Raw genomic sequence first — 12,653 nt, forward strand, 5'->3', positions numbered from 1 at the left:
GTGAGGTCGGGTGGACGTGTCACCATACACAGACTCCCTATCACCAGCTCTGTCGTGGCCTGGAGCTCTGTGTACATGGGGTATGTGTGGGTGTGGGAGGGGTGGGGTGAACATGTCCCAGGTCATAACTTTTGGAATTGTAATGTTCAGACGATCACCTCGAGTGATGCTGAAAGTCAAATAAATACAACTTCTTTGACTTCAGTTTTCAGATACGTAGTTCACATATAGATCACCCTACATATAATCTCGTGTTTATTCATGAGTAGAATAAAAACACATAATTATAATGATATCAGTATATACACATATACGTCATATTGCATAACACTTAGATCAATTCACATCACTCTGATTTCCCATACGACACCTGTCAGTTTACATAACACATGCATCGCTTGACATAAGACATACGTCAAATCTCATTACGTACGTGTTGCAGCAAGTCATGTTCACTACACATACAACACATCACATACAACACATCACATACAACACATCACATACAACACATCACATACAACACATCACATACAACACATCACATACAACACATCACATACAATACAACACATCACATACAACATATCACATAACACATGCCTCCGCAGATCTAGACATTTTAAAAAATGTTTATCTGTATCACCTTGACCTTGATGAAATAATCCACCCGTTCATTCCTTGAATACACGTCGCACACCCCTGGTCTCTGAACGATAAAGACATAGATAACAACAGTGACAGTCTAGAGGTCGTAAGATATCTCTCATCAAGCACGTCTGTTGGATGACGTGACACGAATGCTCCAGACTAGGGTACAAACAAGATATGTGAAATAAAAATATGCCTAGTGTCACAGTACTGAAAGTTTCATCTATTTTACACTGTGTCAAGAAAGTGCCATTCTACACAGCATTCTTTCTGGCATCTCTTCTAGGGGGGGGGGGGGGGTCAGTATGGGGCCACTGCCCCTGAAGCACGTACACCGCTCCGAAATTAAATAAAAATATATAACATGACATAGAACATATAGACCTTTAACCAGTGTCCCACTCCCCCCCCCCCCCCCCCCCCCCAAACAAACAGATAGATCGATACACATTAAACTTCACTCGATCAAACAAATCTGATCTCTATCTTGACCTACAGACACATACAATGACATACATTTGTGCAAAGCGCAATGCAATGTAGACTACTCTACTAAAATTAACCATTTTTAAAAATCCCAGGAGTACATTCCCTTGGATTTCAGCAAATTTCAAGACTAACTTAAAGGCAATACTGGGTAATTTCCCTTTGCAGTGTAATTGTTTAAAAAATTGTTCTAAAGATGTCGATGTGGTCGAGTCGGTAAAGTCTTGAGTTCGAACCCTCGGGCAGATGAGGCTTGTTAGCTGGGGACAGCCACTCTTCTAGGAGAGACAACTCCAAAATCAAATAACTGCTGCCTTGTAGTTTGTTCTTGGTTGGATATTGGCTGTGGAAGCAAATCCAGAAATAAAAGCAGGCTGAGTAGGATTCAACGGCCTAAATGTCACAAACAAGTTGACACGTATTACTTAATTGTGTTGGAGGAAATCACGTTCAACATTACAATTAAGAACGAAGAAGAAGAAGACGTGTACGTTCATCTGTAGCTTAGATTACATCAATCCGATTACATCCCTCACATTTCATCTATGTTGAGAGTTGGATATTTCACCAACCATCACTTAACAGATGAACAAGTACCAATTTCAAACATGAAATTATAGTGAAAGAGTTGCGCATCTGCATGAGTTATTTTTAGATTGGTAGCACTGTTCAGCACCGGAAATAAGTTGTTCTGGGTTTTTGTTTACGATAAGTTCTTTAGATAGAACAAAAATATCAATTATACACTTGTCACATTTTTATTTATTTGTTATTATTTATTAGCGTTATACAATGTATTCTGTATAAGTTGTAAGGAAAGAAATAACAATGATATTTGTTTAACGAATTGTATTGTGTAAGATGTTAATATTTATATAATTTGCTCAAAGTCTTTGATATAAATGTTTGATCTATTGATAAAAATTCTAGAACTAAATAACATACTAAAATCTAGATATAGGCTAGTAAATATTATATATATATATATATATATATATATATATATATATATATATATATATATACATTATTAAATAGAATATTATTTTACAATTAATAATTAATAACACCTGTATCCCACTCTAATTTTTTTTCATTTTTTAATAGACAAAAATCACTGTCACTACATTTCAGACAAAATATTACTGACAAAATATATCAAACAAAATATGACAGATAGAATATGACTGACATAAATAAAATATCATTGACAAAACAACACTGACAAAAGACAAGTCACATTACATTACATTTACTTTGATTTAGTCCATCGATTTTTAGGGTCCAACATTTTCATTCAGTTGGGATTAGGTCAATGGCCGTTCAAGGTCAAATATCCAAACTTGTACCATGTTGCAGGTAGTGGTGTAGGTATTGTTGACTTGTGGATATACACCTGGAACAAAGCCTATCTGTGGTACACATTCATTCATGACCTATGGCCGAACAAGACGATGAAGAAGGAGAGGTGAGTCGGCTATGCTGAAGTTTGTAAACAACTCTAAACCTGACCCTAATTAAAATGATAATAGACAAAGAAGCCGCGACGAAACCCTAACCAAAAGACGTTGTAGTCTAGCTTGGTGTTGTCCCTTTTTATGTGTGTACTACTGCTGCCCCCTATGATGTGTACTAGTACTGCCCCCTATGATGTGCACTAGTGCTGCCCCCTATGATGTGTACTAGTGCTGCCCCCTATGTTGTGTGTATTAATGCTGCCCCCTATGATGTGTACTAATGCTGCCCCCTATGATGTGTACTAATGCTCCCCCTATGATGTGTACTAATGCTGCCCCCTATGATGTGTACTAATGCTCCCCCTATGATGTGTACTAATGCTGCCCCCTATGATGTGTACTAGTGCTGCCCCCCCCTATGATGTGTGTATTAATGCTGCCCCCTATGATGTGTACTAGTGCTGCCCCCTATGTTGTGTGTATTAATGCTGCCCCCTATGATGTGTACTAGTGCTGCCCCCTATGTTGTGTGTATTAATGCTGCCCCCTATGATGTGTACTAATGCTGCCCCCTATGATGTGTACTAATGCTTCCCCTAGGATGTGTACTAATGCTGCCCCCTATGATGTGTACTAATTCTGCCCCCTATGTGTGCACTAGTGCTGCCCCCTATGTGTGCACTAGTGCTGCCCCCTATGATGTGTACTACTGCTGCCCCCCCTATGATGTAGACTAGTGCTGCCCCCTATGATGTTTGTACTTACTGCTGCCCCTATGATGTGTGTACTACTGCTGCCCCTATGATGTGTACTAATTCTGCCCCCTATGATGTGTGTACTAGTGCTGCCCCCTATGTTGTGTGTACTAATGCTGCCCCTATGATGTGTGTACTAATGCTGCCCCCTATGTTGTGTGTACTAACGCTGCCCCCTATGATGTGTGTACTAATGCTGCCCCCTATGATGTGTACTAGTGCTGCCCCCTATGTTGTGTGTACTGATGCTGCCCCCTATGATGTGCACTAGTGCTGCCACTATGATGTGTACTAGTGCTGCCCCCTATTCAGAGGCGTAGCGAGGGGGGGAGGGGCGGGGGGGACATATGTCCCCGGGCGCCGACCTTAGGGGGGGCGCCAAATTGAAAGTTTGAGGGGGGTGCAAATGAAAAGTTCGAGGGGGGGGGTGCAAATCGAAAGTTTGAGGGGGGGGGTGCAAATGAAAAGTTCGAGGGGGGGTGCAAATCGTAAATTTGCTCCCGAAGGGGGCGCCAAATTGAAAGTATGTCCCCGGGCGCCGGGAAGGGTCGCTACGCCTCTGCCCCTATTATGTGTACTAGTGCTGCACCTTATGATGTGTACTACTGCTGCACCCTATGATGTGTGTACCAGTGCTGTCCCCTATGGTGTATACTAGTGTTGCCCCTATGATGTGCACTAGTGCTGCCCCGTATGATGTGTGTACTAGTGCTGCCCCCTATGTTGTGTGTAATAATTCTGCCCCCTATGATGTGTACTAGTGCTGCCCCGTATGATGTGTGCACTAGTGCTGCCCCCTATGATGTGTACTAGTGCTGCCCCCTATGATGTGTACTAGTGCTGCCCCACTATGTTGTGTGTACTAATTCTGCCCCCTATGATGTGTACTAGTGCTGCCCCCTATGATGTGTGCACTAGTGCTGCCCCCTATGATGTGTACTAGTGCTGCCCCCTATGATGTGTGTACTACTGCTGCCCCCTATGATGTGTACTAATTCTGCCCCCTATGATGTGTACTAATGCTGCCCCCTATGATGTGTACTAATTCTGCCCCCTATGTTGTGTACTAGTGCTGCCCCCTATGATGTGTGTACTAGTGCTGCCCCCTATGTTGTGTGTACTGATGCTGCCCCCTATGTTGTGTACTAGTGCTGCCCCCTATGATGTGTACTAATGCTGCCCCCTATGATGTGTGTACTGATGCTGCCCCCTATGTTGTGTACTAGTGCTGCCCCTATGTTGTGTGTACTAATGCTGCCCCCTATTATGTGTGTACTAGTGCTGCCCCCTATGATGTGTACCAGTGCTGCCCCCTATGATGTGTACTAGTGCTGCCCCCTATGATGTGACTCACGTTTCTCTAACAGACAAAGGATACCGCCCCCCTGTTGGACCTTGACCCCGCTGAGCAGGAGCCAGTCGTGGAGGAGCCACCCAAAGAAGAGACGTTCAGCCAATACGATGACGTGGACAAGTGTGCGGTTTCCGGTCTGACTGAAAGGTGGGGGGGGGGGGGGGGGTCTCAGTACAACTTTCGTTTGGGTAGCGTGCGGGTTTTATACGTGTGGGTTGTGCGGGCTCTATGACATGATTGTATACGTATAGATATGGGCAGTGTTTCTTCCAGACTTTTTTCTCCGGAGGGGGGGGGGGGCACTTGAAATTTTCGGGGGGGGGGGGGGCGGTAGACTTTCTTCGGGGGGGGGGGGCGAACACTGTTAAAAGTATATATTTTCTATATAAATTATATAAATTTCATTTCGTTCGGGGGGGGGGGGCGGTAAAAAAAAATTGCGGGGGGGGGGCTTTGCCTGGAGATGCCTGGAAGAAACTCTGGATATGGGTTTGTTAGGTCCTATGTAAGTTTTGTCTCAAACCACCACATGTTATTCTGACTTCGATGTTTTGATGCAGAGAAAAGATGAAAATGGTGCGCTCGTGGAAAAAAATAATCGGAGAAACTCCTCAAGCGTTTAAACAAGCTGGGATATCGTTAGTGTTATGGTGAGTACATGGGTGGTTGGTGAGTACAGGAGGTTGGTGAGTACACAGGTGTTTGGTAAGTACACAGTGATTGGTGAGTACACAGGTGGTTGGTGAGTACACAGGTGGTTGTTGAGTTCGCGCTTGATTTCAGCTCACAGCCCTAAGTTATGGTGTGTACACGGGTGATTTCAGCGGACAGTCTTACGGATTTTGTTGACAAATATCCTGACCGTGATGTTGTTCTGTTCTCCAACTGTCTACATGTGTTGACTGTAAAGTTGTCCAGTTGTCCTGACCGTGATGTTGTCCTGTTGTCCAGACTCTGATGTTGTCCTGTTGTCCTGACCGTGATGTTGTCCTGTTGTCCAGACTCTGATGTTGTCCTGTTGTCCTGACCGTGATGTTGTCCTGTTGTCCAGACTCTGATGTTGTCCTGTTGTCCTGACCGTGATGTTGTCCTGTTGTCCAGACTGATGTTGTCCTGTTGTCTAACAGTCCTGACCGTGATGTTGGCCTGTTGTCCAACTGTCCTGACCGTGATGTTGTCCTGTTGTCTAACAGTCCTGACCGTGATGTTGGCCTGTTGTCCAACTGTCTACATGTGCTGACTGTAATGTTGACCAACTGCTCTGAATCTGTCCACAGGATGTTCGACAACGTCCAGGGGATGCGGGAACGGTTCAGCTACAAGTTCAACCCGTCGGCCACCGAGAGCAACCTGATCAACGACGACAAGTTCCTCGCCCACACCACCGTCATCATCATGAGCTTCGAGTCCTTCATCAGCACCATCAACAAGCCAGCAGAGTTGGACAAAAGGTTCCACTCCATCGCTGTCTCACACCTCAACATGAAGCCGTCCATCGGCAGCAATTTTTTTGATGTGAGTCAACAGGGGTTGTCTGAGTGTGTGTTCTCTGGTTGTTTTTATGTGAGTTAACAGGGGTTTTCTGTGTTTGTTCTCTGGTTGTTTTTATGTGAGTTAACAGGGGTTGTCTGAGTGTTTGTTCTCTGGTTTTTTTATGTGAGTTAACAGGGGTTGTCTGAGTGTTTGTTCTCTGGTTTTTTTATGTGAGTTAACAGGGGTTGTCTGAGTGTTTGTTCTCTGGTTTTTTTATGTGAGTTAACAGGGGTTGTCTGAGTGTTTGTTCTCTGGTTTTTTTATGTGAGTTAACAGGGGTTGTCTGAGGGTTTGTTCTCTGGTTTTTTTATGTGAGTTAACAGGGGTTGTCTGAGTGTTTGTTCTCTGGTTTTTTTATGTGAGTTAACAGGGGTTGTCTGAGTGTTTGTTCTCTGGTTTTTTTATGTGAGTTAACAGGGGTTGTCTGAGGGTTTGTTCTCTGGTTTTTTTATGTGAGTTAACAGGGGTTGTCTGAGTGTTTGTTCTCTGGTTTTTTTATGTGAGTTAACAGGGGTTGTCTGAGTGTTTGTTCTCTGGTTTTTTTATGTGAGTTAAGAGGGGTTGTCTGAGTGTTTGTTCTCTGGTTTTTTTATGTGAGTTAACAGGGGTTGTCTGAGGGTTTGTTCTCTGGTTTTTTTATGTGAGTTAACAGGGGTTGTCTGAGTGTTTGTTCTCTGGTTTTTTTATGTGAGTTAACAGGGGTTGTCTGAGTGTTTGTTCTCTGGTTTTTTTATGTGAGTTAACAGGGGTTGTCTGAGTGTTTGTTCTCTGGGTTTTTATGTGAGTTAACAGGGGTTGTCTGAGTGTTTGTTCTCTGGTTGTTTTTTTATGTGAGTTAACAGGGGTTGTCTGAGTGTTTGTTCTCTGGTTGGTGCAGGCACTAACAATTACATAAGATAAATCTGGGAGTAATTTTCATGGACATCAAGTAATTGGTGGCACCGGAAAATTTAAGTAGACAAAGCTTTAATGGCTGGTAGACGGGTACTGTGACGTAGGCACGAGAGTAGCGTTTAGAATTCCCCTCACCCCCAATCCGTAGACCTTCAAAATTACAAATGTCTCACGTTAAGGCACAGATGTTGACATATTTTCTGTCATAACACCCAAGTCATTCGTTCTTATCAATTTTTAACTACATGCATGCTGACAGACACGCACGGAAACATTCATACGCATGCACGCACACATATACACATATATATGCACACGCACACCTACACTTGCACATGCAAAAACATCAGAAAATCTTGCCTACACCACTTGACGAGCAGCTGAAATAAGCGAGTGGTTATGTATGTCGCAAATGTCAGTGCTATCATATGGTAATGACCTCTCTTTCCCCCCCCCCCCTCCGCCAGTGTTTCGAGAAAAATTTCCACCTGTATCTGACACGAGCGCTGAAGGTGGCGGCAGACGACGAAGATATCAAGATATGGATGACCTTCATCTCCCAGTTCTGCAAGGTCGTGCGACAGGAAGAGGCGGGGATGACCAAAAAGAAACCGTCGACCGGATGTTGTTTTGGATTACTTGGCCGTTCTCGGAAGTGATCTGTTGGCCAGTTCTGACCGCTTATATGTAGACTGTCTACAATTTTTGTAGAGTAGCTTTCATTTTAGTTGAAAATAATCATTTAAGAAAACAATTATAAAGTCACGCTATATTATAAGCTTTTATTCAGTTCATAATTTTGTTTGTGGGTTTGTGGCTAATTCTCCAAATGGAGAACCAACCATTGTTTCTACTCCCGAGGAGAGTCTACCGCCCACCCCTCCGAACGAAATTGAATTTATATAGTAAATATATACTTTTGAGTTTCCCCCCCCCCCCACCGAAAGTTTCAAATGCCCCCCCCCCCCCCCTCCCCGGAGAAACGATGTGTTTTTTTTTTTTAATTTTAGTTTATAGAGAACGCATTCTGGCAAAGTAATAAGTATCTGATTGATTTATTTTTTTGTGGTTTGTCATAATTTAATTTTTTTACAAACCCTTTCGCTCTTCTTAATTAAAGTAATAAACCTTACCCCCATTCAAAACATTAAGCTAATTAAATACGAAAAGGAAAATGTTCAAGATTGCTATTTTATTTATTTGCTTATTTATTTTGACAACATCACAACATCATAATTGTCTGTTTCACTTGATGAGAAATGTGAATAATTTAAGAAAATATTCATGTTTTGTATGTTGTACTGTAAATTTTCTTGTACTCAATAACTTCATTCGTCTGTTTATGGACATATAAGATATCAATTCAATAGGCTTGCTATTTCAGTGTAAGATCTTTTGAAAAAAAACTATCAAAACAGCTAACCAATATTATTTGAGGCAGTGAAAACTCTACCAGGATTTCTCAATCAATTTTTTCCAATATTTTTTTTTTCATTTTCTTATCTAAGCAAACTTATGTTTACTGCATTTAATAGTCGGCTAATTATTTTTGTAAATCGGGTTGCAATTATGTCTTTTGACTCAAATATTTTAAAATGACCCATTAAATATTACAATCACACACATGACCAAAAAAATACCACAATACTGTTTAGTTTAAAACCTTTATTCTAATTAAACCTCTGTCTCCGAGCCTATGATTCTAGTTTCCGTTATAACCATGGAGCTTTCAACCATTTGAACAGACACACGGGGGTTGGGGCGGGCAAACTTTAAGTCCAGGTCCTCCACACACAGGTTGTGTTTGACAACATCCGGCACAGGCAGCAGCCGGACTTTTGACCTCCTTTCTGGCATGGGTCCCAGGCTCCTGCACACCGCACGGCGAGATAACGTGAACAACGATCTGGGGCGTGACAGCAGTTCTCTGATGTGCTGCAGTTTCTGTGACCCAGGGTCAGGGCTGGGGGGTGTGTCCACGGCTCGACCCCTAGGGTCAGAGCTGGGGGGCGTGTCCTGGCTGAATGCTCGCCGCTTGATGTCTTGGTACGCCTGCAGGTCGTTGATCTTATCCTCAGCCACGTCCACGAGAACTTCGAGAACATTCGGCTGGGCCAGGTGGAGCAATGGTGATGCGAAATGTTCGTGGTATCTGAGGACAAGTTGTTTTCAGGTAAAGCTATTTATAGTTTTTTTTAAAGCTATTTATTCTTTAAAAAATATAACCTCTAACTTTCTCCTTAATGTAGGCCTATATATAAACAGTATGTAGATCAACAAATTGTTTTAAAATAACCAGAAAGCAGACAAGGAAGTGTAGTAATGTTGTAGAGCTATGTTGGATGTCTCAGTCGGTCAGTTTAAGTAAAGACAGACAGTGAAATAACTGACTACACAGTTCAGAAAGCAAACAAACAGATCAACTCTACTTCACCGTCTATGGCTGTAAAGCCAGCTCGCCTAGTTACTAATCAATTAAAATGGGAGCTCACCTGTCCCACAAAGCGCCATATTCGACTAGCAGACGTACGGCCTCCGGGCATGTTGTGAGCGATATCAACAGTGGCGCCCCACACCGCAGCCTCTCCGGGCCGTACGGCCGTACGCCAGCGTCAAGGTACTTCTTCATCAAGCGGAGATTTCCGTACATGGTCGCCATGACAAGTCCGTAATACTGAATGATCGGATCGTGTGAATACAGGCTAAACAGTTGTTTTGATGGTTTTATGTTTTGGGATTCCTCAAGTCGTCCTTGGTTAGACTGGACGGAGATTTTTCTGGAAATTTGAATTGAAATTTGTATAAATTTTAGATTGTTTAGTTTTAGACAATTTAAATGTAAATTAAAAATCAAGTTATTAACACTAGAACAATTCTGGCTACAAATATGGATCTTGTAATGTGGTTTATTTTGTTTACTGTACAGCATGAAGTAAAAAATGGGGTCGGAAAATGATAGAACGTTGTGTTTAATGTCCTTCAATCTTATATTAACAAAAGTTCTTAATAAGACTTAATAGATTTATAGTTTGCTTTTCTTCAACAGGATATAAGTTTGTGTTATATGGCCTTCAGCTAAAGATGTAACAATATCATTCTTTCTAAAAATGATCTGTAAAAAAAGTATTTCAAAACCAGTTTTTGTAGCACCCAACTCCGACATGACTGGGTAGGGGAGTCGATGTTTCTTTAAGATATTATGGAAGAAGGTTTCATGAAAATGTTATTGAACCTGAACATCGTGGTGTGCAACATGAGCACTTGCTGAACCCAGTAGTCATTGCCTAGACAACTTACCTCTTGAGAAAACGTAATGGTCCCAACAACTGATTTGCCTAGACAACTTACCTCTTTAGAAAACGTAATGGCCCCAACAACTGACTTTTGCCTAGACAACTTACCTCTTTAGAAAACGTAATGGTCCCAACAACTGACTTTTGCCTAGACAACTTACCTCTTGAGAAAACGTAATGGCCCCAACAACTGACTTTTGCCTGGACAACTTACCTCTTTAGGAAACGTAATGGCCCCAACAACTGACTTTTGCCTAGACAACTTACCTCTTGAGAAAACGTAATGGCCCCCAAACGACTAATTAGCTGGGACAACTTACCTCTTTAGAAAACGTAATGGCCCCAACAACTGACATTTGCCTGGCAAGTCTATACAGAGGTCATAGGTCACTTCTCCAGCTTCGTTCAGGGTGGTCATGTGGATGTAGTGGCTGATGTTGCGCTTCATTGTGGTGTGGGCACCGTGTTGGGGTGGGGCTAATGGTCTGGAATCAAAAGTTGTTTTAGTGGGGTGGGGTTGATGGTCTGGAATCAAAAGTTGGTTGTTTTAGTGGGGTGGGGCTGATGGTCTGGAATCAAAAGGTGGTTGTTTTAGTGGGGTGGGGTTGATGGTCTGGAATCGTTGATCGCTTACAACATTTTGTTGGCTGATGGTTTAGTGACTAGATGAAGCATGAACAGTTTATACAATATGGGGACTTGAACTGGTGAGACTGAATTAATGGGGACTAGTTGACTGGTAGGTGAACTAATGGTTACATTTATGGATTGGAACATCTGTAAATGGAGCTTGCATTTGTTCAAATGATACACAAAGACACTTTTTAATAAATCGCTTTCTCACAGTGTTTTTATAAGAAGTAACTTAAAGAGATGTATGAAACACAACACTGTATTTTCAACATGAACTGCAGTTTTCATTTAAAACTGCAAGGCTGATATCGAGAAGTCGATGCGACTAGCACAGCTTCTGAAGGCGATATTAGTTAGGTCGAATATAGTTGTTCTGTATATAATATACAGTAAATTTTTAGTTTGTCATTTGCAGACATGTAAATAATTTTAATAAAAAAATTTAGCCTACACGTAAATTTAAAACTTGATATTATCTTTAAATAAAATTAACTTTTAAAATAAAATGCTGACCTGTAGCCTATAAATTGATAGAGTTGACTGGGGTATGGTTGAATTAAAAGGTGTGTCGAGACAGAGACAAGATTGTGCCGAGACTTGGTGCTGGTAGGATCTGGAGAATTACAACATTTCTAAATGTAAATTTAGTCTTTCCGACTTATATAAGTAGGGGATGTTTGGAGTGTCGCCATGGTTGTCGTCCTGTGTTTGAGTTGTGAGAAAAGAATTGCGATGACGTAACATGCAAATGAGGATGACAAGGTGGGTGTCACGTGGTTGTCTTTGGGGACGGCAGCGCTTGTTACGCTTGACCGACTGCAGGACAATAGGAATCTATTTGTTGTACTGACCTGTCGTTCCAGCTTGATGGTGTCACGTGGTGTGGCCACAGGTGGTGTTGACCACACGTCAAGCGTGGCCATTGTCTGGACGCGATGGTGCTCCCGTCGTCGGCCCACTGATGTTGTTGGTGGCTGGTGCCGCTCAATGATACGGTCTACACCTAAGGTGGTGTCCCGTCGTCGGCCCACTGATGTTGTTGGTGGCTGGGACAGCTCAATGATAGGTCTACACCTAAGGTGGACATGCTCTGTACAATAAACTCAACTTAATTATGTTGTTGTATGACGTCATGCGCTATGGGTCCACATATTTTGTTGTATGACGTCATGGTCACACATATTTTTTGTATCATCGACCTTGAATTAAATATAAAGAATAAATTATCTTTTTTTTACAATCAAAGTTTTACAGAAGGCACTAGCGAGCTAAATTACTCCAGTAATTCTAGCATTTAAGTTTATCACGCTCAAAAAGGTATTACAAATGGCAAAAAAGTACACACGAAAAAGTTCAAAATATTCAGTAAACCTTTCTCATAGATGTATCATAAGCACGGATAACACGAATAGATTTTAATATAGGCAATGATCTATTTAGCCTGTACTGCCCTAAACAATATTATGAGGTCCACATGACGTCACGCTTTTTGACAATTTTACCTTCCTCCTCCTCCCCACTATCACGCAACGTCACAAAAAGCCAGACCTCCCTCTCTAAAATGACGGCACACCTCTGTTTATACTCCCCCCTCCCT

General features: G+C 42.1%; 1 protein-coding gene across 1 annotated transcript; it reads left to right on the forward strand.

Moving 5' to 3' along the window:
* Positions 1-1,838: 1,838 nt before the first annotated feature.
* LOC131948089 (globin-like) lies at positions 1,839-7,906 on the forward strand. Its single transcript, XM_059309596.1, has 6 exons — positions 1,839-1,993; positions 2,497-2,605; positions 4,717-4,850; positions 5,264-5,353; positions 5,981-6,218; positions 7,598-7,906. Exons 2-6 carry the CDS (start codon positions 2,576-2,578, stop codon positions 7,787-7,789), a joined length of 684 nt encoding a protein of 227 aa, XP_059165579.1. The 5' UTR covers positions 1,839-1,993; positions 2,497-2,575; the 3' UTR covers positions 7,790-7,906.
* The last annotated feature ends 4,747 nt before the right edge of the window (positions 7,907-12,653 follow it).

Source organism: Physella acuta, unplaced genomic scaffold (genome assembly GCF_028476545.2).
Source record: "Physella acuta isolate Inbredline_101_S28 unplaced genomic scaffold, ASM2847654v3 ptg000622l, whole genome shotgun sequence".
In the NCBI taxonomy this organism is placed as follows: Eukaryota; Metazoa; Mollusca; class Gastropoda; family Physidae; genus Physella; species Physella acuta.